Source organism: Mesoplodon bidens (genome assembly GCF_964165515.1).
Source record: "Mesoplodon bidens genome assembly, chromosome: 2".
Taxonomy (NCBI): Eukaryota; Metazoa; Chordata; class Mammalia; order Artiodactyla; family Ziphiidae; genus Mesoplodon; species Mesoplodon bidens.
In genome coordinates, this window is record NC_138177.1 from 165,979,490 (window position 1) to 166,003,438 (window position 23,949).

Below are 23,949 nucleotides of genomic sequence, written 5' to 3' on the forward strand. Positions count from 1 at the left end.
CAGAAGGTCTCTTGTAATAAACTTATTAAAACCAAGTTGCCTTCTGATAACCCTTAACCTGGCACTACACAGATAGCAATGTGGCTGACTTCATTTTTCTTCTTCCATTTAAAAAAGACTATGTAGAAAAGAGGTTTAGAAAATTGTGCAAAATACCCAGCATTAATAAACCCATTTCAAGTATCGCCAGCAAGAGTATAACCTGCCCATCCCCAGACCTGACTTGGGAGAAAGGTGGGGGGCCAGGCGGGGCCCCTGGGGAACCGTCCGTGGGCAGAGAGAGGGCGAGGCCCCCGCTTCCTAGTGTGCTGCCCAGGAATCATGCAGGAGCTGAGGTCCCGGGTGCCTGGCTGGCCGGTTTGGCTTCCTCTGACACAGGCTGCCCCTGCCACCCCCAGCTCTGCCCTCTCTACCTGGAGCCCCAGCTCTAAGTCTACTGGCCAACTCCATACAAAAACGAAAATGGAAGAAAAAACAATGGCTATCACAAAAAGAATGAAGGAGACCACAGACCAAAGCAGACCACAGAAGCATCCCCTCCGACAGCCTGCTGTCCAGAGCCGACTGCTCCTCGGTCCTGCTTCACCCCTTGGACCCCGGCCCAGCAGGGCCCAGCAGCTCTCCCACCTCGGAGGCATCACACTCAGTCCGCACCCTCACTCACACGGGGCACGGCTCAGAGGCACGGCAGAGGCTTGGCGTGGTCCCCTGGGCGGCCTCAGGAGCCCCGGCCTCTCTCTCCTGTCACTCCTGCCACAGATCAGCTGGGGGAATTTAGCGCCCAAGACCGTGGGAACCTGGTTTAGGGAGCAGAGGGTACAGCCATGGCACAAGTGTGGGGAAAGCCACGCAGGGTGGGAAATAAATACGAGAAGACTTAAAACGTCTTTGGCGGCTCTGCTTCCCTTCGGGTGAAATGGGGAGGGTCCTGGCAGGTGTGGAGGGCGGCAGGTGAGTGCGGAGGGGCATACAGGCCAGCAGGTGGCAAGTACTGAGCCCGGCTCAGGGGTGGCCTCCTACCATGCTGGCATCAGGCTTGGCTCTGCAGGCTGGCTCGTCGCTTCTGATGGGCGAGGGCGACACGGTGTCAGACTGCACAAATCCCCTCCGGTCAATCAGGCTTTCAAAATACAAGGTGGGGGGACACGTGAGGCCCTGCCTGACACCAGAGCTCCAGGCCAGGGGCTGGATGGCAGGGTCCATCTCCCAGCCAAGGAAAAGACCCAGCCCTAGAAAGGCTGAGGAAAGGGGAGCTGCTCTCCAGTTGGCACCTCAAGACCCTTCCCTTCTGGAAGGGCCCTCTCTGTACTCTGGACACTTGGCTTTTGGCCACAGATTTTATCCACTATTAATTCAAACTGTCCAGCGTTCTGTCGGGCTCCCAGGCTGCAGGTAAGGGGAAGAGCAAGGATGAAAGGGCATCGGGAGATGGTGCAGTTCCTACTGTCCTTTCCCCGGGGGCAGGATCGGAGAGAGGCATATTGGATATTGAGCAGGAGAAGGTGGGGATGGTGTTGGGAAGTCTTACCAGCCCCCCCCTCCCCCGCCCCCACAGTGCCCAATTTAACTCCAGATCTGGACATCTAGCGCCCCCTGGTGTCAGGACAGAGGGGGCGCTTCCCAGCAGGGCTGAGCCACAAGGGCTCTCCGCTGCCAGCAGGAAGACGGAGGCCCCACCCAGTCCAGCCATCAGCACCAGAAAGGCAGCGTCGCTCAAGTATGGACAAAACATTAATTGTGGTTATCCCTGGGGAGTAGGATTACATGTGATATACAATACTCTTGTTAATATTTTGTACTTAATTTTTTTCCACAATGAGCGCACGGGATTACAAATTAAAACTCTCTACAGAATTCCTTTGTGTGACAAGTGTCCTGAGTGCATCCAGCAGGGGATGGTGGACAGAGGGCATCTGTGGTGTGGGGAGAGGTCTGCTGATTCCAGAACCTCTTTCAGAGGAATAGACTCACAGGGCCACCCCCCACTGGCCTGGCCAGGCCAGGCCCTATGACCTTTCCCCTGTACCCCCCCCCCGGCTTACCTGGGAGGTAGGGGGCCGCAGAGCACAGCACAGCAGTTAGTGAGAACACTTTTATGGCTGTAGGGATTGACAGAGGCCTCACCGCCCCTCTTGGTGGACCACGAGCCTTTGATCTGCAAGCAGGAAAGAGCTCTGGGTCAGGTACCTCCCTTCATTTCATTTGTTCTAGAGGCTGGGGAAAATCAGCAAATTCTGAAACCAATTCTGGCTTGTCTATTGCAGGGAACATGCCTTTAACCCAGGCCATTCAGTGAGGATGTGGGGGACTGCTGGATGTTGGGGGGCACCCAGAAGAGGAGGCGCTAACCAAGACAGAAGACAGAGCAGAGCCAAAGAGAAGCCTCCAAAGGAGACTTTTTGGGTGCATCCTTCCTTCTCTGTCCAGCCACCCAAGAGGGAGGATAGTGCAAGGGCACAGGGCTCAGGTGGACCTGGCCGTGAACTCTGGCTCTGCCACAGACTTGCTGCATGACCCTGGACAGATCACCACTTCTCTGAGTCTCAGTCCTCATTTGAAAAATAGGGAACTCTCTGGTAACACTGTCGAAGCATTAGATGAAATCTCGCCCATCTCTAGCTCTGTGAGGCCGGCTAGCAAAGGCATTAAGGAGATTAGCAGTAAAGGATACTGGCTCGAGGTTAACCTAGAGTTCTCCAAACTTATTTGGCCATGACACCCCTTTTTGCTGAACCCCTAGTATTATCCTGCAGAAACAGCCCCCAGGAAATCACCTTAGGAGAAGCTGCCTGACATCATTTCTGCTCTCTACCAATCACCGAGCATGTGATACCCTATTGTGCATGTTAAGTTTTGTTTCCCCGAAAGACAGGCTGGGGTCAAGAAATGTATTTTCTGTTGGTCAATGGGCCTCTGAGCAGTATCAGATGGTGGCCCTGGAACAGATGCTCTCATGTGCTTTTTTGTTGTTTGGAAGGATGGTGGAGCAGGGGGGTGGGCGGTCAGGTCTGGCCCAGGGCTGGGCACACAGTGGGTGCTCAAACAATGCTTGTTGGTAGAGATCTACAAGGCAGCAGGTCAGGAGGTTGATGGAGCTTCACATCTCTGTCCTGGCCGGCCCCCTCAACAAGGATGCCTCAGAGAGCCCCGGGACATCCTGAGAACGGGCACATCGCTGCTGTCTACAAGGGCAGTGCGGTGGGCACAGCGAGCTTCTGAGTGCAACCCTGGCTCTGTCCCTTTCCAGCTGGGTGACCCGGGGCAAGTCACTCAGCCATCAAATGAAGAAAAAGCATCCTTGTTCCTTCTGCTTCAGAGTTGGCCAAAGGACCCAAAGAGATGACAGAAACTGAAAGAACTCTGGAAATGGTAATGAGCTGGCCAAATGTAATGACGGTTATGGTGTGAGAGCTGCTCTAGCGGGGCTAGGGAGAAAGCAACCTCGGGACCCTGGGAGCCAGCACCAAGGGGGCCTCGGAAGCCTGCACAGGGTCTCCCGGGGCCCAGCCCTGAGCACTGGAAGGAGATGTCAGGTCCCCTCACGTCTCCACACACATTTCCCTGGCAGTCTGAGAGTCAGGGCTGCACTGCGGCTGCTCCAGGCTCCCTCAGCCCTGCCTCCATCCTGGGATCGGGCCCAGGGATGAGGTGTTACTCCAGCCTTACTCACGTCTTCATTAGTTGTCAGGTTGGAGGCGACGAGGTAAGTGTGAAACCCTGAGAGGCCCAGGATGGACCAGATGGAGAAGAAGCAGATCACCAACTCCAGCACGGTAAGCCGCGCAGTCAAGGAGGCACACGGACACCGGGGCCGGGAGCCTCCCTGTGGCTGGACACTGGCCTCGCCAGCCTCTCTCACCCATCCTTCCGTGGAGCTACTTCCCCAGAGAGGATATAACTTTGTAAGCTTTCCGTGATCTCAGGTCACCTCCTGGGCCCCAAGCAGGGTTTGGGAGCACCCCAAGGGCAGGACGAGCCCAGGGTGATGGGTGGTAGAGGGAACTGAGGATTCCAAACGCCAGAACTGCGGACACGGCATGGTCCAGGGAGCTTCGTGTCTTAGGGAGGACAGGGACTGTGGCCCTGAGAGCTCTCGGCCATCCCAGCTCCACAACAGCCCATTCAGAATCGGCTCCAGCCTGGGGCTGAACAGAAGCAGCTGGTAGACTGGATTCTAGAGTGCGAACATTGGCTCTATTCCATTCCCCTCTGTTTACGGGATGAGGTGCAGGGACCTGCCCCAGTGAAGGGGCCTTGGGTCCCACCAGGGCTCCCCCTTGCCGACAAAGGATATCTCGCTGGTGTCTCCTTCAGAGTGGAGAGGAAGTTGCTTCCCTGAGAGCCTGGGGAGGAAGAGACAGGAGAGGGCACGGCTCAAGGGAGGGTGACCACAGTCCCTTGACCTGGCCGAGCTTGCTGGCCCGGGCCGCCCGCTTGCCCCTGCCCGCACTCCCACCATCATCCCCAACTCACGCAGCGTCAGGTGGGTGACCACGCAGGCGAAGATGAAGGCCGTCAGGAATGAGAGGGAAAGAATGAACGCATAGAAGAAGCGGTAGTTCCGTTTCCCCACACAGTTGCCCACCCAGGGGCAGTGATGGTCAAACCGTTCTGGAAGGGCCAGGGAGATGGGTTAGGGCCGCCCTGGCCCACAAGCAGCAGGGGTGTTTAGAGGCCTCTCGCATCTCCACCCCCTCGCTCTCTCCACACGTGACTCTCAGTTCCTAGACACTCCCGGCCTCTGGTCCTTCACCTGCCAGTTCCCGTAATTCTTCCTTCTTGTCTCAGCTGCAAGGCCACTTCCTTGAGAAAGTCTCCCCCAACCCCAGACAAGGTGAGGTCCCTGTTATCTGCCTTGCTGCCACGGCACTTATCCTTTGCAGCACTTTGCCCACGTGTGTTTACATATTTATTTACAATTGGTGGGCTGGCCCGTAACCCCTATTCGATTGTGAGCTCCATGAGAGGGCCAGAGCTGAATCCCAGGGTCTGGCAGTGTCTGGTACAAAGAAGAGCCACAAAAAGTACTTGTCGCCTGGCCTACGATCCCAGCCCCATGCCAACAACCAATGACCCCTGTCCCTTGCTCTAGAACAGAGGACCAATGAGGGGCTGGGCCGCTATGTAACATGTGGAGAACCGGCATCAGAGGCCTAGTCAGAGGGCTGAGCTCACACCAGTACTATGTCCCTGGGGGTGGGGTCACACCCAGACGAGTGAGGAAAGTCCCCTGTGGGAATGTGGGTCACAAGCCTGTCGTAGGCCTCACACCCAGGCCAGGGCCCTTCACGGTGGCGGGGGTGGGACAGATTCTCAGGAATGAATGACGCCCACTGAGTCACCCACTTCACTGCCAGCTGTCCCGGGTGTTCCCCACTATTCTCTTGCTCAGGGAGTACTGAGCTAGCGTGATGAGCTCTCCGCCCTGGGGACCGGGCACAGTCACCATGGCTCAGCTCGCCTGGGTTCTCCGCATAGCCTTTCCCTTACAACACCCTCCCAGGGGCGCACCCTGGGTCCCCATCAGAGCTGCCAGGCCTCTGGAGAGCAGGGAAAGGGGACAAAACAGCCTCTGGCTCCCCAACAGCCACTGCAGTTGTGGGTCAGGAGCTTAGCTTCCAAGCCTGGCTATGTCCTCTCCACTTCACCAGCTTAAACTCCTCTGTTCCCAGATTCTTGTCCCTCCAAATTCTGGGAATCAGGTCAAAGTCTTTCAGTATAGCTGGCCCTGGGCCACATATCTAGAATGTCATTGCTCTAGTCTCTGGCTCCTTGGAACCTGGACCTACTGAGGACCAGGCCAAGGCCTGGAAGAAGGGTTCAGGGCATCTCTGTGTCTGCCCCACACTTCAGAGCTGGAGGAAGGAATCCACTAATCCTGCGCTGAAGCCAAGGTACCACTGGTCACATTCAGAGCCCCCGCTCCACAGCCCCTCCTCAGTCAGAGAAAATCTGGGTGAACCAGACTTCCTGCCCAGCCCTGGATACTTCAGACACCCCCTGCCCCCCATGAGCGACTCCCCTGTCTGCAAGGCACCATCCCTCTCAGGGCTCCCACTTACCCACACAGTTGTCGCAGACACTGCAGTGTGAGGTCCGGGGCGGCCGAAACATCTTGCAGGTGAAGCAGTACTTCAGCTTCACCACCTGCCCATTGATCATCACCTCCCGGGTCCGAGGGGGTGGCCGGTACGTGGAACTGCCTGTATTGTCTGAGACGGGGACGAGAGACAGATGGGGGATGGCCAAGCCCAGAGCCGGGAGCCGCAGCACGGGGGGAAACCAGTGCTGCCTGGCCGGGACAAGAGAAGCTTTAGGGAAGCTGTTTCTGGGGAACAAACATTAGGGCAAAATCCCTGCCTAAGTGGGAGACAAATCTCAAGAGCTGCTACCACCTACCGAAACTTGCTATGTGCCGAGCGCAGCGCTAAAGCTTCACACACCTGCTCACGTGCCACTCTAAGGAGGGCTATCAGAAAGGGAGACCAGGGAAGCCTTCGTGAGGTTTATCTGCATCTAAACAAGCCTAGATCTAAGTTCTGGTTTCCAGGAGGTTCAGGAGACAGAGGGACAGAGGACACAGTGAGAGTAAAGCTATGAAGAAACAATCAGATCCGGAATATGGGACATCTACAAGACCACTGGCCTGCGCTCTAACAAAAGTCAGTGTCAATACTGTACATCAACTACACTTCAATTAAAAAAAATTTTTTTAAGTCAATGTCACTTACAAAAGGCAAAGGGAGATGGTTCTAAATTAAAAGAGATTTAAGAGATATAAACCAATACAATGCTTGATCCTAGACTGGATCCTGTTTCCAAAAACAAAACCCAGCAACAAAAGAGATTTGGAGGGTGATGGGGGACGGATGACTATAGATTAGAAATTTGGGAACTATTAATTTTCCTAGATGTGATAATGGAATTGTCATTGTGAGGAGGCTATCCTTAAATCTTGGAGATACATATTGAAGTATTTATGGGTCAGGTGTCTATGATGTATATAATTTATTATGAAATGGTTTAATAAGAATTATGTGTGTGTGTGTGTATGACACAAATAACTAGTCTAGACAGTGAATGTATAGGAATTTGTTGTATTAATTCTTCCCACTTCTCTGAATGTTAGAAATTTTTCATAATAAAAATTTTAAGAGAAAAAAGAAATACAGAGATATATGATATTCATGGATTGGCAGACTCAATATTAAAAAAGGATTTATTCTCCCTAAATTAATCTGTAGATTCAACACAATCCCAGTCAGGATTTTTTCGGTGTGGAAATTGACAAACTCATTCTAAAATTCACATGGCAATCAAAGGGCCAAGAATAGCCAAGGCACTCTTGAAGAACAAAGCTAAAGGTCTTATACCACGGGACATCAACACTTATGATAAAGCCTTAGCACTTAAGACATCCTGGTTTGGGTACAAGGGTAGAAACGCTGACCAATGGAACAGAACAGAGACTCCAGATATGAACATCTACATGATCATGTGGTTCACGACAAAGGTAACATTGCAGTGCCAAGAAGGAAGATGGGGGCTTCCCTGGTGGTGCAGTGGTTGAGAATCCGCCTGCCAATGCAGGGGACACGGGTTTGAGCCCTGGTCCAGGAAGATCCCACATGCCGCGGAGCAACTAAACCCGTGCGCCACAACTACTGAGCCTGCGCTCTAGAGCCCGCAAGCCACAACTACTGAAGCCCACGTGCCACAACTACTGAAGCCCGTGCGCCTAGAGCCCGCGCTCCGCAACAAGAGAAGACACCGCAATGAGAAGGCTGCGCACCGCAACGAAGAGTAGCCCCCACTCGCCACAACTAGAGAAAAGCCCGCGCGCAGCAACAAAGACCCAACGCAGCCATAAATAAATAAATAAATAGATTTACTTTAAAAAAAAAAAAAGGAAGGAAGATGGTCTCCTCCCAGTAAACAGTGCGAGGTCCACTGGATACACAACTAGGGGGGAAAACATATCTGCACCCCTGCCTCCCACTAAATACAAATTCAATTCCAGATGGGCTGCAGCTCGCAATACGAACGTTCTGGATTTAAAAAAAAGAAAAAGAAAAATAGAGCAACCTCATGACTCTGGAGTAGACAAAGATTTCTTAAACAAGACACAAAGGGGCTACTCATAAAAGAGCAATATGATAAACAGCATTTTATCAAAATTAAGAACTTCTGTTCATCTAAAGAGATCATCAAGAGAATGAAAAGATGACCCTCAGAGTTATATTTGCAACATGTTTATCTGACAAAGGACAAAGGATGTGTATCCAGAATATGTAAAGAATTCCTATGAGTCAGTAAGAAAAAGTCAGACCACTGAATTCAAACGTGGACAAAAGATTCAAACAGGCATTTCATAAAAGAAGGTGGTCAAATGGCTAATAGACACATGAAAAAGTGCTCATACTTGTTAAGTCATCGGGGAAATGCAAATTAAAACCACAATATATTACCAGTACATATGCACCAGATTGGCTAAAATTGAAAAAAAGAAACCCCGCCCCCAACACACACACATCTCTCAAGTGTTGGCAAAAATGTAAAGCGACTAGAAATCTCATATGACCACTCTGGACAACTGTTTTGCACTAACTACCAAAGCTCAGCATATGCATTCCAGCAATCCCACTCGTAGGTATTTTCCCAGCAGAGATGCGCATGAACTGACGTGCACCAAAGACAAGTACAAGACTGTTCTAGCAACAATTCTCAAAACAGCCAAAATCTGGAACTACCCAAACACCCATCAATAGTAGAATGGATTAAAAAAAAAAAATTGCAGTATATTCATACAATGGCATTCTATACAGCAACGAGAATGAATGATCCTTAATTACGTGGCAATATAAATGAATCTCACAAACGCTGTGTAAAGTGAAAAATACCCATAGACGTAAGAGTACAAAATGTTCACAAATAGATAAAAGTAATCTGTGGTGTTAAAAGTCAGGTTCGTGGTTATCCTTGGGGGCGGGGGCTGACAGAGACCGGAAAGGGGAACAAGGGGGGCTCCTGGGACACCACTGTTTCTTGATCTGGGTGCTAATTACGTGTGTGTTCCAACTGTGAACCCTCAACAAACAGAACACTTACGAGTTGTACACTTTTAGCAAGCCTGTTATACTTCAGTAAAGATCTGAGAAAAAGGAAAAAGAAAGTAACTTGTCCGAAGTCACAAGGTGGGTAGGCTGGCGGAGCAGGAAGCTGAACTTAGATCTGCCATATCCAAAACCCACAATTCTACCCACAGAGCCTCTTGGTACCCCAGGCCACAGAAGACCAGCATTTCCCAGAACAGTGGCTTCTCCCCAGACAGAATTCTGAGAGTCACACGGGGCTGCCTGGGATCCCCAGCCCTCGGCTATGTTCCCAGACATCATTTCCACTGGATTGAGTCCCAGATAACATCTCCAGTTTGGCCACCTGCCCCCGACGATTACTTACTGAGTGCCTAGCGTGTGCCAGGCACTATTCTAGGCACTTGGCATGCATCAGTGAAGCAGATTCGTGTCTCATGTTCTAGCTACCAGAGACTTTTGCTAGGCTGTTTCACCACCACTTCGACGGTAGCATGTTTAAAAATGGAACTAAGCATCTAAGCATCTCTTCCTTAGCAATGGCAGCACGGTCAAGGCAGGGGGCTTGAGGCCAATGGACATACTCTGAAACCCGGTTTCGCCACTGACTGTGTGTGAGGTTGCAGTCAAATGAACTTTTCTGAGCCTCAGTTTTCTCATCTGTAAGATGTGAATAACAGGCAGAACGGGACACGAATCCTAGCTCCACCTTTTACTAGCTGGGTTTCTCTTGATGATGCCATTTGCTAGATGTGTGACAAGGCAAATCATTTAACCTCTCTGTGCCTGTTTCCTCGATCACTGAAATGGGGATAAGAAGAGTGCTCACCTCATAAAGGTGTTGCGAGGATTAAATGAGTTAATACATGTGAAGTGGCACAAAGTAAATGCTTAAGAAGTGTGCACTGTCACTGCCAGCTCATAGAACTACTGAGAGAAAGAAGGGAAAGTGAACAGGTCACTGAGTGCTACTGTATGCTGAGCACGTGACATATATTCTCCTCTTAAATCCTGATACCACCCCAGGACGTAAAGTTATCATCATCATCTCCAGGTTACAGTTAAGGAGCCTTTTCAGTGAGGCTAGTGACTTGTTCAAGGCCACACAGTGGCAGAATCAGGATGTGAACCCAAGTTCCCAAAGCTTGGGCTTGAGGTCTTTTTGTAAATTTTGAAGTGTCATAATGAGTGTTATTTTCCCCTGTCTAGTTCCTTATTTCTGCTGATGGCACAATCCAAGGGCTGAAAGGAACCTCAAAGAGCATGTAACACAGCCCCTGGCACATAGCAGATACCTGATAAACGTCCCTTCACTGACTGCCTCTGTTCTAACTCCTTCAGTTTACAAATGAGAAAAGAGGGCCAGAGAGGTCAGGGGATTTGTCCGAGGTCACACAGCCAGTAAGTGGCAGAGGCAGGGGAACGCAGTTTGAAGTCTCCTCGCAGACCCTTCCTTCTCCCGCATCCATGCCTGGCCAGTCGCTAGGTCTGGTCAGGTTCTTCCTTCATCACCTGTCACTCTCTCCACTCCCAACACCCTAACCCAGGCCAGGCCCGTCTCACCAAACAGCTTCCCCAGAAGACTACCTGCTCCCAGACCCTCTGCCTTTCCACCCGCCTTGTACACACTGTCACATTCCTCTAAATAACCCCTCGTGAGTCACTTCCCAGCTCAGAAACCCTTCACTGGCCTCCCCTAAAAAACAAGATAAAGGCAAACTTCTTGTCCTGATGTTAGGACCCTCCACAGTCAGGCTCAACCTCCATTCCCAGCTTTTCTCCCACTACTCTGCCCCAGCTTCCTGCCCCTGTTCCTGAGCCCAGCCTCCCTTCTCTCTGCACACCAGGACTCACCGGGCCTTGTCAGCAACCTCCCTGATCACAGGAGCCTCGGGGCTGTTGGACCTCACACACAGCACAGACCACACTCTCTGCTCCGTGCTGAGCTGGGACAGGACGGCTGTGTGTGTACACTATCTCTCCAACTGGACCCTACACTGCTTGAGGGCAAGGACAGTGGGACAAACAGGCAGTCCTGGGCCTATCAACTACGAGGCAGCAGGCAAAGAGGAGAGATACAGGCAGGCCTGGAGTGCGAATCCTGACTCTTGAGACTTCCCTGGTGGCGCAGTGGCTAAGAATCCGCCTGCCAATGCAGGGGACACGAGTTCGATCCCTGATCCGGGGAGATTCCCCACATGCCGCAGAGCAACTAAGCCCGTGCGCTGCAACTACTGAGCCTGCGCTCTAGGGCCCATGTGCCACAACTACTGGGCCCACACGCCTAGAGCCTGTACTCCACAACAAGTGAAGCCACCGCAATGAGAAGCCCGCGCACCGCAACGAATACTAGCCCACGGTCGCCGCAACTAGAGAAAGCCCGTGCACAGCAAGGAAGACCCAATGCAGCCAAAAATAAATAAATAAATAAATTTATTAAGAACAAAAAAAATCCTGACTCTTCTACTTATAAGCTGGTCCCTTGGGGAAGCTGCTTAACCTCTGTGAACCTATTGCTGCATCTGTAAAAGCAGACAAATAATAGTGACTACCTTGAAGGGTGGTAAGGATCAGAAATAGTACATGGGACTTCCCTGGTGGCACAGTGGGTAAGAATCCGCCTGCCAATGAAGGGGACATGGGTTCGAGCCCTGGTCCAGGAAGATCCCACACGTCGTGGAGCAACTAAGCCCGTGCGCCACAACTACTGAGGCTGCGCTCTAGACCCTGTGAGCTACAACTACTGAGCCCACAAGCCACAACTACTGAAGTCCGTGTGCCTACAGCCCATGCTCCGCAACAACAGAAGCCACCACAGTGAGAAGCCCGCGCACCGCAACGAAGAGTAGCCCCTGCTTGCCGCAACTAGAGAAAGCTCACGCGCAGCAAGGAAGACCCAACGCAGCCAAAAATAAATAAATGAATTTTTTAAAATGTGGAACTTAATTGAACAAGAAAAAAAGAAAAGAAAAGAAATAGTACACGTAAGGGAACTGACACTTGGTGAGTACTTACTAGTAGCTGTTTCCATGAGGGGCAGCAAGGCACAGGCTCTGGAGTCTGAAACACTGGGTTCGAATCCTGGTTTTGCTACCCACTTGCTAATTCAGGAAGTCTCTTCACCTCTCTGAGCCTCAGTTTCCTCATCCATAAAATGGAGATAAGACCATCTCACTCTCACAGAGCTGTAGTGAGTGCTGAGTGAGAGGCTGCAAGGCACAGTGCTGGGTTCACAGGAGCCTTAGTCCTGACAAACGGCTCAGGCTGTGACACCCCAGTGTGCAGAACTCCCCAGCTCTTCCCAAAGCTGTTGATGCTACTCCAAACCCAACCCCTAACCCTGCCCCTCGGGCCCTAGGTCCCAGTGCCTGCCCCTGCCCACTGTGGTCTCCCAGGCTTGGATACAGGCTTTGGAGCCAGAAAGACACTTGGGTGTGAATCTTGGCCCAGTCACTTACTAGCTGTGTGATGTGTGTCAAGTCGGATAACTTCTCTGTGCCCTCATCTGCTAAGCAAATAAAATGGGACATAATCAAATCTACCTCCTAGTGCTGTTAGGAGGGTCAGGCAAGAAATGCATCAAGTGGGTTTAGCAAAGTGCCTAGTACCTGGCAAGAGCTTAATAAATATTAGCCATTATTATTATTGTTGTTTCTACGAAACACTATATTCCAACAACTGATCTGTAGAAGAGACTTGAGAACACAACCCATCTGTGAGCGAAGGACAGCCACAGACCCTCTGCGGGACTAAGAGAAAAGTTATTGGAACCCTCACTGGATTCCCAGAGGCCCTCCCAGGGCAGAGGGGTGCCCATGCCTCTCCCCCAAGTCAGGGAGAGAACTCCTGCCAGTATGTTCTGGCCCCTGGCAGCCAGGCCTCCTTCTCTCTAGAACCCTGAGAAAGGGGAAGTGAGGCTCTGCACACCCAGCTTCCTCGGGCTGCCAGGAGCTGGAGGTAAAGAAGAAGAAAAAGGGCCCAGTGCAAGGGTGCCACCCAGACGCTGAGTAACGTCACCAATTGCAGGGCCCTAGATGAGATGGGTCAAAGGCGGCTTTGCAGGGATGCTGCTTCAGGGCTGAGCCCCACATGGGGTAGGGGAAGACAAGCAGGTGTCCCACTGCTTTTTCTCAGGCCAGACAGTGCTGAGCAATAACTGCCCTGGTCTCAGCCTCAGAATCCTCCTCAACCCACTCCTCCCAGCAGCCATTACTAGTGGTAGCTTGTTAGTGCCCAGAGCAAGACCACTTGCCATTCCTGACCACAAGTCTCAAGCCTCTTAAGGTTCAGTAGAGAAAAACCATTTTCAAAGTGCACTGACATTCACCGTCTCACTCGGACAAAAAACGCCCTGGGCTGGGCAATGACGGGACATGTGCCCGCGTTTTACAGACTTCACTCCAACAGTACAAGGTGGGGTTGAAATTAAAACCCTTGCTTGTCCTCCAAGGCATTCATTTGTCCATTCTTTCAGACACTAGCATCTATGATGTCAGGATATGGTACAAGGCCCGGGGTGGCGGGTGAGGGAAGTAGGGGGTAAGTACACAGAAATGAGTCAAATGCGGTTGCTTTGTTACTCAGTTCAGAAAATGTTCATTGAAGAAATGAATGAAGGAGTGGTAATAAGAGATGCTCTCCCTGCCCTCCAGAGCTCTTTCTGGTTCAGGCTCTTCCCCAAGAAGTAAAAAGCACCTCCAGGTGGGAAACTAGAGCCCCCAGGGACGTGGTAACAAGGGGGAAGCTCCTTCTCGCTGAATGGCTGGGAGAAGGAAATGAATCTCCCACGCCTTCCTCTTGACCAGGGGGCCTGCTTTGGGTATCTTCACCCCAACTCCAGCCCTGAAGAGGAGCAGCCAGGCCCTGAACGGCTGGGGCTGTGACTGAAACCCCGGGCTGGTGGGGAGGCCCCTGAGGCTGGCCATGAGCTAATGAGGAGGCGTTAGTGAGGGGAGGCCAGGGACCTCCACCTGCCCTGCTGGGCCCCAGCGCTGCCCTTCTTTTGTTCCCACCTGTGGAGGAATCAGCTGCAGGGCTGCAGTGGCCCAGCTTCCAGGCTTGAGGTCAGCCTCAGTGGCCAGGCTGTGAATACTGGGTCACTGTGACCCCCACCAGACCATTTCTGTTCATTCTGGGGGTTTATGGAGCCCCTGCCACACACAGGCTTCCTGGCAGGCCTGGAGGTACAGGAAGAGCTCGGCCTGGGGGCATAGTGAGCAGGAGAGGTGGATAATTACAGAGTCAGCCCAGGAGGCACTGTGCGTCAAGTGTGGTGACTCTGGGGCCAGCGTGATCGCATTGAGAAACCTGGCCTGGCTACTTGTTAGCTTGTGATTTTGAGGAAGCTGCTCCACCTGAGCCTCAGTTTCCTCACTGGGTAATAACAGTGTCAACCCTGTATGATGATGATGCCAATGAGAGATGTGAAGGTGTAATGCACAGCTGGCCAATGAATGGTGTTACCTGTGTCTGTACTCAACCCACCTTGAGAAGACAGAGTGGAATATGTCGGGAGCGGGCAAGAGGCAGCATTCAGGAAAGCAACGAGATGAAGCAGCGATGCAGCTGGATGGGAGAGACTGAGACCTTGGGCTCATGGGGGCCTAGAGGGGGCACAGTAGCAGAGGGGGCCCCGTGGGTCAAGGCATCCGCATGCAGTGTGGCTGGGGCACCAGGGGGTGGAGTGAGATGACGAGGGAAGGGTGGGCCGGAGCCTGCCTTCATCCTACAAGCGACTGCGCCTCCGAGGACGAGCTTTCAGGAAGGTGGGAGATGGTTTGTTTCCTGGCCATGACACTAAGCAGCACTGAATCACACGATGAGAAAGTTACTCCCTTTTCAATTCTCTTTCAAGCCTTGACTCCATCCAGGGGAAAGTGTCAACTTTTAACACCGAATACCTGTGATCCTCACAGGCCTCAAGGTGACTGCTTCCCACAGGTGACTGTAACCACCAAGAATTCTGTAACATTGTCATGCTTTTGTTCTTATGATTATCTTCTATTTAGAGCAAGTGGCTTCTGCTAACAAGGGTGATATAAATTTTCCTTGTAAAAAATCGTTTAAAAGCAAGCCATTTAAAGGAAAATACTAAAGAAAGGAGGGTACAAGGGGAGATGCAGAAAGGGCAAAAATCACTGAGGTTGTACTCCAATGGCCAATCTTCAGGAAATGCTCCTGAGGGTAGTAGGGTGTCACCCAAATTCTGAGCCAGGGAGGGCCAGGTCAAATCTGGACCTTGGAGAGACAACTATGACCGAAGGGAGAGAGGACAGGGCCTGGTCAGCAGAGTCCTGAGCCAATCCAGGTGGAAAATGAGGTGTGTCTGCCTGGGGCAGTGGGCTTCAGGAGGACCAGAGGGGAGACATTCTGGAGGCAGACAGGATGCAGTTTGTGACCTGCTGTGTGTTGACGGAGGGAGAGGCGGCCTCTGTGTCTGTCGTGTGAGCTGTAACCGTGGCTAGGTGAGTGTCTGTCACTCAGATTCAGGTGTTCCTATGACCTCCCATCAGACCAGGAGCTTCTTGGGGGCAATGTTGCCGCCTCCTCCTACCTCTTTTCCAACTACCCAGAGCCTGCAGGGGAGTCTAGCTGCACGGCTCACCAGCTGACAAGTCAAGAGCTCAGGCCAGGGTGGCCAACCAGCCCTTCTGCCTGCAACTCTGGGGTTCCCCAAGATATGAGGCTTTCAGTGCTAAAACAGGGACAGTTCTGGGCAAACTGTGAAGCGCTGGCCACCCCAGCTGGGACGGTCCTCGCAGGGTGGGAGCCCTAGAACCAGATCCCATGGGGCTGGAGCTGCTGGCCTATGCGGCCAAAATGAGAAGGTCACACTGTCTGCACGGGCCCGGGCCCCGGTAACCAGCACACATTTATATGGACAGCACCACCCACCTCAGAGCCAGCCCCCAACCTTCTTGAAAAGGCTCGGTGACTTTAGTCCTTTTTAAGAAAATATGTTTCACCCTGATTAGAAGCCTCCAGTTCAAGTTTAGATTCAAAGACCCCAAAGATGCCATTTTCCAGGCTTGGGAACTGTTCTCAAAGGGATGTTTCTGACCCTGACACTCAGGGGCCCTCAAGACTGACTCTACGCATCCTCCAAATTCTCTGAAGCACTCCTGTGTCCAGCCAACATGGCCTGCTCAGCTCCCACGCCTGCCCCCCTCCCTCCCACTCTGTTCTCCCCTCTTCCTGTTCCATTTGCATGGGGAGCTCCCTTCACACACCTTCCTGTGCTTGAACTCCACCCAAACTTTCTGGTTTGGCTCAGGGCACCTCTCCAGGAAGCCTCCACATAACCTCCAGGCAGAAGACACCCTGGTTTCTTCAATCCTCTTCCAAAGCCTCCTCTAACCTGTGGCGGCCAGTCAGGCCTTCCACCTTGGACTGGGCTAAGCTGGAAACCACCAGAGGGAGGGTTCACATCGGATTCATATCCCCTCCCCCCACAACCTCCCTGCCTCCTCTCCCTGCAGTCAGGAGTCGGCATACGGAATTAACACATAAACGACCAAACCTATAATGCCTGGTTAGGAGAAGTTCCAACTGTCTCTCCACCAGTCACCAGGGGACAGCAAGGAGCGCCCCTGCAGAGGATGGTGCGTTCAGCCAACGTCGCTGAGCCCTCCACGTGGCGGACAAGGTGAACAAGACACTTACCGCCCAGGAAAGGCCGCTGGGTTTGCCTGACAATTCTGTAATGACCACCCTGCAGCCCAGGGCCATGGTGGAAGGACAAGGTGCTCTGGGAAGGTGTCACGAAGGTGTAGCCCACCTGGGCTCACAGGGGCTTCCCAGTCAATTGAATTGAGACCTCAGAATAAAGAGAGTGTGGCTGCGGAAGACTGGGACGTCTCCCTGCCGCCATCTCAGAAGAGAAAGCATACAGCTTGGGGGTCAAGGCTCTGTCTCTGCACCCCCGCTCCCGGCCGTGGGATCCCCTGCCTCAGTTTCTGCATCAGCACAGCCGGGCTGTTGCGAGGATTTGTGGGGATAATGGCTGGGGAGCACTCCGCACAGTCAAGCTCGCCCCAAACACAGGGGATTACTGTTGTCAGTATGACCCAAACAGCTCACAGGAGGCCAGAGGATTCCAGGCAGCCAGACCTCTGAGCCTGGGCTGAGCTGGACAATAATCCTGCCTCATGATTAGCCCCGACCTGGAGAGAGGAGAAACAGGGCTGCCCCGAGCCTCCCCTGCTGCCAGCGGCCGGCTGCTGGGTCAGACCGCAGGCAACTGAAGCAGCAGAGACCAGGAGGCTGGGTGGCGAGTGGCCCAGGGGTACGAGGGGGAAGGAAGCTGGATGCAGGCAGAGGAAGATGACAACCGAGGGCGTGGCTGAAGACACGCCAGGGCAGAGGAAAGAGACAAAGAACAGACAAGCGTGGGAGAACATCCTCTCCCCTCCCGCCCCCGCTCCTGAGCTGCTCCAGACCATCGGTGGAATGACTTCCAGGACGGATGCAGCAGGGCTCTGCCACTCACAGGCTGCCAGGGCTCTTCAGAGGCAGCTGGGTATTTATTTAAGTCTGTCTGAAAGCCACCCTGTTAGGGGAAGGAGCCAACCACGGACCGGAAACCCCTGAGGTGTGCGAATCCCCACGTCACTTCTCAGCAGGAAGGAGCTGAGGTGGAGCAAGCTGAGATTAAGGCCGTGGCCGTGGCGCCCAGCCACCCAGGACACCCACTCAGGGAGGCACCAAGGGCCACCTGGGTGCTGGGAACACAGGCCCCTCCTGGCCACGCTGCCCTTTCTGCTGCTTCTCAAACACACCAGTCTGGTCGCCACTCCCGGCTTTTGCTTTTACTACGTCCAGAACGCACATTACTGGCTCATCTCAAGTGCCACTTCCTCCAAAGAGCTTCCCCTGACCGACTAATCTGGACCAGCCCACTCCCCACACCACCGTGCTCTCCCCCAGACACCCACGCAGCTCAACTCCTCATCTCTGCAGGTCTTTGTGTCTTTGCTCAGATGTCACCTCCTTCACAAGGCCTTCCCCACCCCCCTATTTTTTCCCTCTATTTAAAATTGTACACCCTCCTCCAGCTCTCACCCTCCCTCCCCCAGCTTCCCTCTTCTCTGTGTCACAGACTAGATATTTAATTGTTAACTGTCTTTCGCCTCCCACTGGAATGTCAGCTCCAAGAAGACAGGGATTATCGTCAGATTTGTTCACTGCTGTATCTAGAAAAGTGCCTGGCACATAGTAGGGGCTCAATAAATGTTTGATGAGTGAATGAATAAGTGTGCATGAACGTTTAAGAGCAGGGACTCTGGTCAGAGTGCCCGGGGTCTCATCCGCGCTCTTCCACTGACTGTCTGACCTTCGGCCATTTACTTAACCTCTTTGAGACTCAATTTAATTAATCAGTAAAAGGAGAATAACAACAGTACCTGTCTCACAGGATTACTGGGGGATTAAATATGATCATGCATATAAAGAGGTGAACACAGTGCCTGGGCTCCAGTGAGCACTCAGTACCGCGTGGCTCTCAACACCAGCCCTCACGTGGTAGCATTTCTTGCTTATTTGCTCACGTGCTTATCCTCTGCTTCCTCCATTCTAGCATCGGCTCCAGCTTGCCCTGCTCACTACGGTACCCCCAGTGCCTAGCACAGTGTGGGAAGAGAAAAGCAGGCCTCCTCTCAAATCAAGAAATGCGGAGCTGGGAGACACAGCCACGGCTGGAGTAGGAGCCTCACCGATCTGTTTCTCCAGGGCCGCTGCCTCACAGACGGTGGCCCGGGGCAGGATTCCGGGGTCGGTGAAACTTGTCTGTAGCAGGCAGCTCATGACGAAGAAAAACAGGATGGCAGCAATGATGGGGATGGCGAGGGTCAGCTGGCGGGCCAAAAAGGGACAGCTAGAAAAAGAGAGGGAGAGAGATGAGCAAACACTCCAAGAGCTGCCTGGGGCTCAGGGCTACAGCACCGGGCAGGCACTGTCATCCCATCAAACACCACCACAGTCCTGAATAGAGGCAGATGTATGGTCCCTGGATGAGTGCAGCCCCACACCGGTCTGTGCCTAGAGCAGACATCACTAATTGATCCTTGTACTTTCTCCCTGAGGCCCTGGCAGATGTGATCAACAGATCCCAGCACTCAAACCCTGCACTTGGCTGTAGCCTCAGAATCCTTCTAAACACAGAGCTTCAGGGAGCCACTACCAATGAACTGGATTGTCACTTGAGATGAATCATCCAAGACAGTGTTCACTCATTTATTCGGTCTCTCCACAAATATTTACTGAGGTCTTCTCTGTGTTAAAGGCAATGACTTCAACAAGCAGCAGGGATAAGGGCAGTGAATAAGACAAGAGTCCCCCTGCTCCCTCAGTGAGGCTTATGGCCTAGTGAGGAAAACAGACATGTAAACAGAGAATTGCCATACAGGGCTTGGCATGTTATAATGGGGAAGGGGAAAGTAGTAGAACAGTTAGGAAAGACTGGATGAAGGCGAGACTTCATAAGCTAGAACCTGAATGAGTAGGGTCAGCCAGGTAAAGGGTGTAGGGGGAAGAGCATGGTCCAGCCACTCCCACTGTCACCCAAGGGCTGGCATCCGGAGTCAGTTCTATCAGGCCCCCTGACCCTAGTGGGCTCCAGCAGCCTGTGCACGGGTCTGACGCTGAGGCCCGCCCATACTATTAACCACCATCCTGTGTGGCCTTCCCTCCCAGAGCCAGAGTGGCACCTGATGGGGTGAGGAACTGCTATTTGGGGATGACTGACCGCTGGGAGGCCTGAATCAGCCAACGTCCCAGGAGCTGGCACAGTCGCAGGAGCAAACCCATGGGCATCTACACGCTGTTTCTGGAGCCTCCATTGTTGGAGGCTCTGGCCTCCAGAGAGGCCCTTCCCTTAAGGAGCAGAGACTGCCAAAACCAAGGGCTCCAAGTGGGCCACATTCTGCTCCAAACATCTCAGTGGTCCCCAGGTCTGAGCCTCAAACAGTGCTGCGCCCTCTGTGTCACCCAAATGACAATTCAATCAGTTCATGTACAACCAGACTTCTTGGGAGATGGAGAAGACTTGCAGAGCCCTCAGAAACACCAAGTCCTGGCCCCTGGTTTTACAGACAGGACTCCAAAGCCCACAGCCAGATCCAAGGTCACCCAGCCAGGCAATGGCAGGATTGGGGTCTCCAAGCCCCCAGCAAATGCTCTGTCCATTTCATTCAACAAATAAATGTATTTGCTATATTGTATTGCAATGTATTTACTGTATTGAGTGCCTACTACATACCAGGCCCTGTTCTAGGCATTGTGAATACAACAGTGAGAATAAATACCTGTTCTCATGGAGAGACAGGCAAGACGCTAACAAGAAGCGTAAGTGTAGTATGTCAGATAGTGGCAAGTATTTTGGAGAATAAGTCAGGGCAGAGGGGACAGGAGGGAGGGGGCCAGTTTCCTATATGACAGGGATGGTCAGGGAAGGACAGGAGAAAGTGGGGGAGTGGGCCAGGAAGCTATCTAAAGGAAGGATATTCCAAACCATGCAAAGGCCCTGAGGTCGGAGTATGCAAGGAGGCCAATGTACCTGGGAGGGAATGCACAGGGGACAGTGGGAGGAGATGGGGACAGAGAGGAAGCCACCACGAGGGCTCTGGCTCTTATCCAGAGAGGCAGGGAATATTCGGGGAATATTCAGATCTGACTTGGAACTAAAGGGGGCACTCTGGCTGCTGTGTGGGGATGGGAAGCAGAGAAGCTAGGAGGCCTGTGCAATAACGCACCAAATCAAACAGCAGAGAAAATCCTTCACAGCACGAAAGGCCCTAGAGCCACGTTTACCTTTCCCCAGAGCCTTGGGAGAGTGTGAGCACCTCTCGCCCTCCAGGCCCTCGCCAACAGCGTTCCCATACGCCAGGTCCCTACTGAGGTTCCACCCCAGTCCAGGCCCAGGCGAGCTCTCAGCCCAAACCCAAACCCTCCTGCCAACACCACCAGCCCAAGTGAGGAGGAGCAGCAACAAAGACGAGATGATTCACAAGCTCTCCTGGAACCCAGAAGTCCTCGCTTCCTCCCTCTCTGGGGACAAATCTGTCACCAATGAAGATACCCCCTCAGCCCAGAGGAAGTCCTGTTTCTGAATTGACCAAATCCCACACTGCAGGGTCACAGGGGCCAGTCCTGACAAGCACCACTTCCTCCTGCCTCAGCTGCATCCCTGGCTGGGAGGATCTGGTGGAGCCTGAGGGATGCTGGAAAAGGAACTTCCAAAACACCCACGTGGGCCGGCCCCAGCGGGGTGGATCTGAAACTCAGCCCAAGGGTCATGCTGGAGGCTGGGGGCTCCCCAGAGTTTCTGTTGTTAATTATTCTGGAACTTTTTATCCACCCTGAGTCAGAAAGGAAAGGGTGAAAGGGAGAAGCTAATTGGTAGGAAGTCCTCACCTTGCTTCAAGGGGAAACCCAAGGTTGCAGATACATGATCTGGCAGCTGGAAAGGGTACCTGGGGGCCAGTGTCTTGGTGGAAGACTTATCAAGGCCCTTGGGAAGGATTTTTTGGTGACAACAAGTAACAGCAGCAGCCAGCTTTAAATGCTTATTACCAGCTAAAAGCTTATGTGCATGAATTCCTGCCACCCTCATGACAACCTGGGGAGGGGGTACTATTATTATACACCGCATTTTATAGATGAAGAAACTGGGGTTCTGAGTAGTGAGGTGGCTGCCCCGAAGTCACACACTTGGTGCATGGTGGAGCTGAGATTTGAACCAGCTCTGTTGGCTGCAGGGATGGAGTTCTTAACCACCTGTAAAATTGAGTAAGACCACAAAGGATGGGTAGAACCAGGAGGGAAAGATGGGGCTCATGCAGTATGGGTAGGTGTGCGTTTGTGTGTGTGTGTGTGTGTGTGTGTGTGTGTGTGTGTGTGAAAGGAATCAGGAAGCAGGTGGCTCAAGCTAGAGATCAATGGTAGAGTGGAAAACTTCTGGTACAAATATGTGACCCTGGTAAAGTGACAGGCATCCCTTCCTCCATCCATGAAATGGAGAACACTGTGTGGGCCAATCCTGAGTCACTGGGGATATGAAGAGGTCAAAAAGCCATGGGGGCAAATATGACCTGTCACACGAAAATCCTCTCGACTCTTGGAAAATAACAAGGCACTGCAACTGTTCCTGCCGTGGAGCAGGCCAGAAGGTACTCTGGAGTGCTGGGAAGGGAAAGAAAGCCAGGAAGGAGGTCAGGAGATGGGGGGCAGGGGCCTGGGAGATGTCTGGGGGGACCAGAGGAGGAGGAGGGAAGGACAGGAAGCTCTGGAGAAACTAAGGAAGGTGCTGGAGAGAAAAGGGGAGGTCTGAGAGGCCCAAAGATATTTGAGGGCCTAGGGTGAGAACGACTGAAGGGAAAGCAAGGGGGGAGGCTCTGAGAGTAGAGAGATGACTAGGGGACCCTAAAGGGACCCTGGAGGGAACAGGGAAGATGGCCGGGAAATCTGAGGTGGTATATAGCCAAAGGACAAGGAAGAAATTCAGAAGTTGTCTGGAAAGGATATAAAGAAAAGATGCCTCAAGGGGTCAGAAAGAAGCTGGGAACAAGAGATGGTCCGGGGGATAGGTGAGGAGAGGGGATCTATCTAAGGAGCTGGGGAGGCCTGGGGCAGATTCTGAGAGGACAGAGAGGATAGGGGTCTTGGAGGGACATGGGAGGGCAGTGATCCTGGCAGAGGTTGGCAAAGGCAGGGTGCCAGGGAAGGATGGGGGTGCTAGGGAGGGGCCAGAGGGGATGCGGTGGCTGGCAGGGATGGAGGGGACCAGCTTAGATGGTGATCCAAATTGTCACGGAAGGATGGCGAGTCTGGGCGGGGACCAGAAAGGGCAGGTGGAAGATAAGCAAGGAGACTGGGGAGGCCTGAGGGCAGATTCTGAGAGGCACCAGGAGGCCAAGGAGAAGTTGGGAAGGGAGGGTGCCTGGCAGGTGCTGGGAAAGGTGAAGGGCCCAGGAGGTGGGAGAGGACGGGGTGCCCAGCAGGGGACCAGAGGGGCTGGAGTGTCCATCAAGGGCTGGGGAAGGTGGGGTGAGCGGCAGGCGGCAAAGGGGATCGGAGGGGATGGGGCGCCTCAGGGGGCGGGGACGCCGGCGAACTCACTCGAAGACGAAGAAGAGGACCGTGGTGGTGAGGATGAGCAGCAGCGTGAGGGCGAAGACGCCGCCGTGGCCGGAGAGCATAAGGCGGCCGCCGCAGTAGAAGCGGTTGCGGCCCGGGAACACCTCCCACTTGCGCCGCGGGCGGCGGCCGATGCTCCCGCTGCCGCTGCCGCTGCTGCTCCAGCGCGGCGCGGCGGCGGGCGGCGGGGGCCCGGGGCCCGGGCCGGGGGGCGCGGCGGGGCCGGGGCGGCGCGCCCCGGGGGAGGCGGGCGGTGGGGCGGCCCCGGGGCTAATCTGCTGGTATTCGCAGTCCTTCATGCAGTCGGCCGCGGACCTCGGCTCTGCACCCCGCGGGCCGGCCGGGCCGCACGAGGACCGGGGCGGAGCGGAGGAGCTGCTTGCGGTGGTGGCGGCGGGGGCAGCGGCGGCGGCGGCGGCGGCAGCGCGCGGCGCTCGCTCGCAGGGGGCGGCCCCATCGCCGCCCCGCCCCGCCCCGCGCGGCCTCCCGCCGCAGCGCCCCCTCCGCCTGGGCCTGGGATGGCGCTCGGGCCCCGCGGCCGGGTCCTGACCCGCTGCAGGGGCCCAACCAATCCCTTGCCGCCCCGATCCTGCTGCACAATGACGGGGCAGCAGAGGCGCGCTCCAGGACTCTTTCTGTTCTTTTGCAATCAAACCATTTGTTGGGCGTCCGCTGTATTCCGGGCGCCGTGCCGAGCGCCGAGATTTGAGAGGTGGATTTCGTGATC

The 23,949-nt window shown here is 53.6% G+C and overlaps 1 protein-coding gene across 1 annotated transcript; it reads right to left on the bottom strand.

Moving 5' to 3' along the window:
- Positions 1-240: 240 nt before the first annotated feature.
- On the bottom strand, positions 241-23,613 carry ZDHHC18 (zDHHC palmitoyltransferase 18). Its single transcript, XM_081225837.1, has 8 exons — positions 23,205-23,613; positions 18,803-18,963; positions 6,063-6,212; positions 4,474-4,611; positions 4,295-4,343; positions 3,671-3,773; positions 2,043-2,155; positions 241-1,120 (listed from the first exon to the last, which is right to left on the bottom strand). The coding sequence occupies exons 1-8, from the start codon at positions 23,519-23,521 to the stop codon at positions 1,003-1,005; spliced, it is 1,149 nt and encodes a 382-aa protein (XP_081081963.1). The 5' UTR covers positions 23,522-23,613; the 3' UTR covers positions 241-1,002.
- Between the last annotated feature and the right edge of the window lie 336 nt (positions 23,614-23,949).